We start from the raw sequence: 7719 nt of genomic DNA on the forward strand, positions 1-7719 counted from the left end.
CCGTTCCATTCCATTCTAAACTTAAAATTTTAGCCTCCTCTCCTCCCAAACTCCTCCTCCTTGCTTCCTACTCCAAGAATATAAAAATCTTGGCAGACTCGAGCAAGGGACTTGCCCTTATGAAGCTCATTACCACAAAGGAGAGTCTAAAGTTGTATGTAATGGTGCCTAAGAGTCTCCCCCTGAGTACCTCTTTGTTGCTCAGATGTGGCCCTCTCTCTCTCTAACTGAGCCATCTCGACAGGTGAACTCGCTGCCCTCCCCTCTACGTGGGACCCAACTCCCAGGGATGTAAATCTCCCTGGCAACACAGAGTATGACTCCCGGGGATGAATGTGGACCTGGCATCGTGGGACTCAGAGTATCTTCTTGACCAAAAGGGGGATGCAAAATGAGACGAAATAGTTTCAGTGGCTGAGAGATTCCAAATGGAGTCGAGAGGTCACTCTGGTGGACATTCTTATGCACTATATAGATAACACCTCTTAGGCTTTAATGTATTGGAATAGCTAGAAGTAAATACCTGAAACTACCAAACTCCAACCCAGCAGTCTGGACTCCTGAAGACAATTATAGAATAATGTAGATTACAAGGGGTGACAGTGTGATTGTGAAGGCCTTGTGGATCACACCCCCTTTATCTAGTGTATGGATGAGTGGAGGAATGGGGATAAAAACTAAAGGACAAATGGGGTGGGATGGGGGGATGATTTGGGTGTTCTTTTTTCACTTTTATTTTTTATTCTTGTTCTGGTTCTTTCTGATGTAAGTAAAATGTTCAGAGATAGATTGTGGTGATGAACGCATAACTGTTATCATACTGTGGACAGTGGATTGTATATCATGGATGACTGTATTGTGTGTGAATGTATTTCAATAAAACTGAATTTAAAAAAAAAAAAAAAAAAAAAAAATCTTGGCAGACCCAACAAGGTCCAGGGCTTCCCACCTTAGTTGTCTTTGATACCAATGTTTCCTCAAGCTATAGTGCATTTTCTAAACCAAGACCCCTTCTAAGGCCAGCACAAGGAATCATTTATGAATAAATTAGTTTATGATGGTTCCAAGCACTAACCTTGGAGTCAGAATGTGTCATTCACCAACAGTATAACTTTCTATGGACAAGTTAATTAACTGCCTCAAGATTCACATTCCTTATCGGTAAAAAGGGAGGACTAACAGTACTTATCTGAGGGTTACTGTGAGAATGGGATGATAAAAGAAAGTGCTTAGTGGCTGGCACTTAAATGCTTAGGTGAGCATTCAGAAAATGAGCTATTATTATCAACTCCTTTATCCTAAGCTTTAGGCACATGGAGTTAAATGCCATAAAAGTGAAACTCCATAAAAGTGAAATCGTATTTGTTTACAGATCCGCCTCCTCTGCTAGATTCATAATTCCTCAAAGAGACCAAGTTTTATTCATCTTTGTTATACAGTAGCAAACAGCAGTTTAAAAAAATGACCCATCTCACACTCTCTTGTAATAACTTGACTTCCACACTCTTCCCAATGATGGGGTCTATGTCCCCTTCCCTTTAAGTTGAGTGGGTTTCTGGAACTGTTTTGACCAATACAGTACAGCACAAGTGACATGATATGACACTTAGAGGTGAAATGGGTTCCGCCTTGCTTGCTGGAGGACTCTCTCTCCAAGCCTTTAGTCACCATGTTAGTGGTCCAACCCACCTAAGGAAGAACAAACTAAACATGCAAAGAGGCTAAAGAAATAGAGATTCCCCATCAGCTACCAGCAGCTTCAGCCCTTGCTATTCCAGGTCCAGTCACCACCAGACAATAATTGCATTGATGACCTCAAGCCAGAACAGCCCAGCCTGAATCACAGACAGCAGGACAGAGAGTAAAATGATTGTTGTTTTATTCCATTAAGTGTGAATGGTTATGCAGCAATAGATAATTGGAACAAAAGGCCCTTGTGCTGGTTTGAATCTATTTTGTACCCAAAAAAGCCTGTGTTCTTTTAATCCAATCTTATGGAGGCAGACCTACTGTGGGTGGGACCTTTGGATTAGATTGTTTCCATGGAGATGTGACACCACCCATTCAAAGTGAGTCTTAATCCCATTGCTGGAGTCCTCTACGAGAGGCTAAAAGGCAGAGACATCTTGGAGAGAGCTGAGAGATTCTTAGAGAGAAAATGCCCAGAGACATTTTGGAGACAGCCATTGAAACCAGAACCAGGAGAGAAGCTAAGAGATGAAATCCAGAGTTTGCCCCAGAGAAGCTGAGAGGACCCACAGACACTTAGAGAGAAACACTCCAGGAGAAACAAGCAAGGATGCACAGGAACTGACAGAGCATTGAACAGCAGACATTGCCATGCGCTTTTCCATGTAAAAGAGGAACCCAGGATGCCATCGGCCTTTCCTCAGAGAAGGTATCTACTTCTTGATGCCTTAATTTGGACATTTTCATCGCCTTAGAACTAAAATTTGTAACCTAATAAATCCCCATCGAAACATACCCATTTCTAACAAATTGCATTCCAGCAACTTTAGCAAATCAAGACAGCCCTCAATAAAGATTAATTCCTCCCATTTTCTGAACACATAGTTAATTACAAGACATGATAATAAGCACTTTATATGTATATCTCAATCCTCACATCAACTCCTTAAGAGCATTAATATTAATCTCATTTAACAGATTAAGAGACCAAGGCTAAATAGCAAGCAGAGTAAACAGAACCTAAGTGTGCTGAGACCCAGATGTACCCAATAACAAGCCTCTGTTACCCAAGGAATAAATAAATCCTAATGTGTGAAGAGTCATCTTTGAAACTGCTTCAACTGTATCCTCTTGTTTCGTCACCATTAAAACTCTCAGGTGTAAAGTGGTTTTTATTTTTAAATCTTCATTATACTGTATTTGTTTTATTTTACAGTCTGTGCCAGTTTGGATATATGATGCCCTGCCAAAAAGCCATGTTCTTTAATGCAATCTTGTGGGGGCAGACTGATTAGTCTGTTGGTTAGTTATTTCCTCTGATTGAGTAATTTCATGGAGGTGTGGGCCACACCCATTCACGGTAGAGCTTGATTAGTTCACTGGAGTATTTAAGAGAGAAGCTAAGAGTCAACACAGAGACCCAGATGCTTGCTGATGAAGAGAGATGGTTGGAGAAGCAGACAGAAGGACATCTGGAGATGCTAAACTGAGAGATGAAACCCACAGTTTGCCCAAGAGAAGCTAAAAGAGGACCCCCAGATGCTTAGAGAGAAATGCCTGGGAAAAAGAAGCAAGGATGCACAGGAGCAGAGAAAGAGGAGCCCTGAGAAATTTTGAAGAAAGTCATTTTGAAACACAGCCTAGGAGCAAAGGACGAGCAGACACCAGCCACGTGCCTTCCCAGATGACAGAGGTGTCCTGGATGCCATTGGCCTTCTTTCACTGAAGGTATCCTCTTGTTGATGCCTTAGTTTGGATGTTTTCATGGCCTTCGAACTGTAAATCTGTAACCTAATAAACCTCCTTCATAAAACCCAATCCATTTCTGGTATTTTGCATAATGGCATTAGCAAACCAGAACACAGCCCTATTCCATTTAACCAGTCTCTTTTACAGGAAGAAAGAAACCAGTCTGTATGACACAAAAGGCTATGTTTAAGAACTCGTCTTTGAACCTATGATTCCTCATCTGTAACATGGGTACACAATAGCACCTCCTTTGTAGGACTGTCCCAAAATCGAACGAGATAATCCAAACAAAGCACTAGCCTGGGAGTAAATATTCAATTAATGTTTCTTTACCACCATCTTCATCCCATTCATCTCTTGGCTGAAATACCTCCTCTTCAGAAAGTCTTTCCTTAATCACTTTACATAAACACTGGGCCCCTTTTATTCTCTTATCAGTGCATTTTCTTCTTGACCGTCATAGCACTTACCAGAATTTGTAGTTGTATGTTTACTTTTTTTTTTTAATCGTTTTTCTCACCCCACTAAAATTAAACTACATAAAGGCAGGACTCTGTCTTGTTCACCACTCTATTCCCAGTCCCATAAATAGGGTCTGTCATATATTCCAAGCTCAATAAATAAACTGAAGAAATAGAAGAAAACTGAAATAGGAAAGTACAGTATATTCAAGTAGGCAGATCAAGTTAGGGTTTAATGGAACTTTAAGGAAAACCATTTCAGGCACAGTGAAGGAAGCAGCTTGAACAGAGGGAAGGTTTGTATTACAAAAGTACTTGGGTAAGAAGGTAGGGTGGAGTTAAACTTGACTGAGAAAGACTAAGAGAATGGATTTCATATAGTTTGAAAAGGGAGGACAAAGGATTGACAATGTTTTAGAAAGAATCATCTGACAGAGTCCTCTGTAAAATGGAGCTACTGGCAGTAGAATAATCGTAAAGGTTAAATGAGATAATGCACATAGAGCACTTAACACATAGCTTGCCCACCACACTAAAGATGATCAGTAAGTGTTAGCTATTAATGCTGTTATTGTTATGGTTGTGCAAGCAGAAAAAATATAAACACAGAAGTGTTGATGGGCCCTCATTGAGTCTTAGGGGACAAAGACCACATTTAAGAGGCAAACCAAACAAAGAAGTAGCAGACAGAAAGGACGCAGGAGAAACAGGGATATATGGTGTCATGGGGACTTAGGAAGGAGGGAGCTTCAGCCAAGAAGTCGGTAAACAGAACGTGGTCTGAGAATCAAATGGACCGATGACTCGGGAGGTCATCGAGGATCTCAGCTCGGGTCATTCTGGTGCAGATAGGTTAGCAACAGAATAAGCCAGGAAGGGACGAAAACTAGGGCGACAGGACAAAGATGGAAAGGCAGCAGGGTCCCAAATGCCACGTTTTAAAGTGACTCCTAAGTTTCTTTAGCGTAAGGATTTAAGTAGAGAATGAGCTTCTGCAGTACCGAGAATGCACGCCTTGAAAAGATCACTTCCTCAGCACCGAAAGAAGCTGCGAAAATCCCGGAATAAGGCATTCGTTAAAACCACAGCTGCGTCCCGCCATTTATTTGCTCTTCCATCCTCCCTCAAAAAGCTATTTTCGAATGAGTAAATGAACGAATCCCCAAAATACGCTCTTCCTCTGGCCAGGCACCCGAAACTCGCCTGAGGAAGTACGGCTTGGCGTAGAACTTGAAGTCGACCCCTTCGAAGTAGACATCGAATTCGGAGACCCGGGCGTAGGGCACGCGAATGGCTACGGTCAGGAAGTCGGGATCCTGGCTGAGGTCGAACGCGGGTGTCAGCATAGCCAAGCCGGACGCATGTGCCCGGGTAGGGCACTCGCACGCCGCCACTCAAACTCTCTGAGATGTCCCCACACGCCGACGTGCGTTCTGTCAATCGCGGTGCTTCCGTCTCGGGGCGGAAGTGCTCGCACGTCAAGAAGGAAGTCCCGCCCAACGCAGCTCTCCATAGAGACGGGACGCTGTTAAGGTAGAGGTGGAGTTTTGAGAACAGCCGTGAAGAATCAGGGTGTAGCAAGTGGTGCTTCCGCGCAGGAGCAGAACCTACGGGAAAACTTGTGGAAGAAACAGAACAAGAGTCCACCTTAGACCCCTGAAGTCTGTTTCAAGGTTCTTCGAAAATTTTAATAGCACTGGCGTTGCAGGTATATAACATCTACGTTCGAATCACTTCTCAGCCACTTCCCAGTTGTAATACCTTGGGAAAGTTTCTTAACCTCTCTCTGATTCACATATCTCTTCTGTAAAATAAGGATAGTACTAAAACCCATCTTCATAGAGACACTGTGAGGTTAACATGAAATAATGTTGACAAGTTGTCAACGCTTGGTTTATTGGAGCGGCCACAGGAGCAGCATCGTTACTGTGGTTTTCCTTACTTCTCACCTGCCTCGTCAGCAAGTCCCTCTCACTCTTCTCTCCGTCCGTTCTCGCCCCTCCCCCGCCCCGACGCCTTCTTTATTTTATTTCTACTACTTCTTGGTCTTTTTTTATGCCGCGCTCTCTCCCCTTCTTAATTCCTTATTTGAATAGGGTTTTCTCGTTTACGAAGTGTCCGTCCCATTAACCTCATTTAATCTACAGTTCAAACTCTGAGGAAAACCGGGCCCAGAGAAGTTAAGCCATTTGTCTTGCATCACATATTTTACAATAATCAGAACCCAGAATTTTTGAATCTTAAACGGTGTCAGTGCCTGCCTTGACGATATGCGGTCCCTTTGTACTTCCCTCTCCTTGCCTTTCTCAATTTTATCCTTAAGCCTTTTTCAGTCTCTATTTCCTTATGCCTCTTGTCTATATTTTCTGCCTATACTCTGTGTCCCTTATTTCCTCCCAACACTTCTCCCACTAGTCTCTTTAACAGTCCTCTTCCCCTACATATTCCCTTTCCCTTGATCTTCCTTCTCTCTCATTTTTTAAATTTCCTGTTATTTCACCAATAACCAGAATAGGCCAATTGTGGTATTAATTTCCTATTAGTGGAAAAGGGGTGAAAATCATCTCCTAGCACATGACCAGATAAGAAGCACAAAAGCCTTTTCAAACTCCAATTTTTTATGACTCTAAGGAAATATTCTTGAAACTTAATTAGGACTCAGAAAAAATATTAACAGGAGCTAACATTAATTGATGGCGATTGTTATGTGCCAGCACTGCACCAAGTCCTTTGTAATCATTTCATTTTCCCCTCCTGACAGCTCTATGAAATAGGAATTAGCATACCTCCCCATGGTTTGCATAGTATGACATAGCTAGGGTGCAATGGGAATTGAAACCCAGGTGAGTCTGATTCCTGAGCCCAGGCTCTAAACTACTAGAGATAACTCCCTGTAATAGTAACACCTACCTACCCCTTTGTTTCACGTTTTAACTTATCCCAGTCTATGATTTAGACTATACTGAGCCTTAAAAATAAAATCACACTTAATATTGACAATGAATTGAAAATTTGGAGTTAGTAAGACCCTTAAAAGGTCCCTCAGGATAGGCCTTTGGCTAAATCATTCCAAATTAGTTACTCTAGAAGGAATCTTTACACCTGCCATGGGACTTCATTCCTGTAGGCCACAAGCATTAATAATGTTAGAGTGATTTGAGACTGAAGTCATGCTATCCAAGATAAATTGAAAGCATTTTACAAACTGGAGCTGTGTACATTTAGATATTTTATTACACACATACACACACAAGAAAGTGTATTGCAACACAGAAAAACATAATACCTATGAATCAGTGTTGCTATTATTTATAAGAATAGATATTGCATCTGCTGCATCACAAAGTATTGATAGTTGCAACCATAAAATAGCTTTTTTTCTGTTTTTCTTTCTTTCTGCAAGCACCAATTCACTTTATTTTTGTATTTTTAATTAGTGGCTAATTACACAAGTTAAAAATTCATTTAAAAATAAGATATTATAGATAAAGTTTCCTTTGACTGCCATCCTAACTTTGGTCCTCTTTTCTGCTTCCCTCACAGCAGCTTCTTTTTATAATTTTGCATACATTTCTGTGAACTCTGTTACTTTGTGTGTGTGCGTGCATGGGTGCATTATCACACTACAAATGTAATTCTGCAACATGACATTGTTTTGAACTTTGGTATGATTTTTAAAATATATCAACATTGATTCATATATTCAATTAACTCCATGTTTCTGGATACAGACATTGCTTGTAAATAAAGGTACTATTTCAACATTCCATGTTAATTATGAATTGGAAAGAAAAATGAACAAGAATGAAATTTTTCTTTT

General features: G+C 41.1%; 1 protein-coding gene across 1 annotated transcript in view; it reads right to left on the bottom strand.

The window, feature by feature from the left end:
- SHQ1 (SHQ1, H/ACA ribonucleoprotein assembly factor) overlaps positions 1-5339 on the bottom strand; it is a 114049-nt gene extending 108710 nt beyond the window's left edge. The window contains exon 1 of the mRNA XM_037800377.1: positions 5103-5339. Within this exon, the coding sequence (XP_037656305.1) occupies positions 5103-5245 (143 nt within the window). The 5' untranslated portion in view covers positions 5246-5339. The remainder of the gene's footprint in view (positions 1-5102) is intronic.
- Between the last annotated feature and the right edge of the window lie 2380 nt (positions 5340-7719).

Source organism: Choloepus didactylus, chromosome 1 (genome assembly GCF_015220235.1).
Source record: "Choloepus didactylus isolate mChoDid1 chromosome 1, mChoDid1.pri, whole genome shotgun sequence".
NCBI lineage: Eukaryota > Metazoa > Chordata > Mammalia > Pilosa > Megalonychidae > Choloepus > Choloepus didactylus.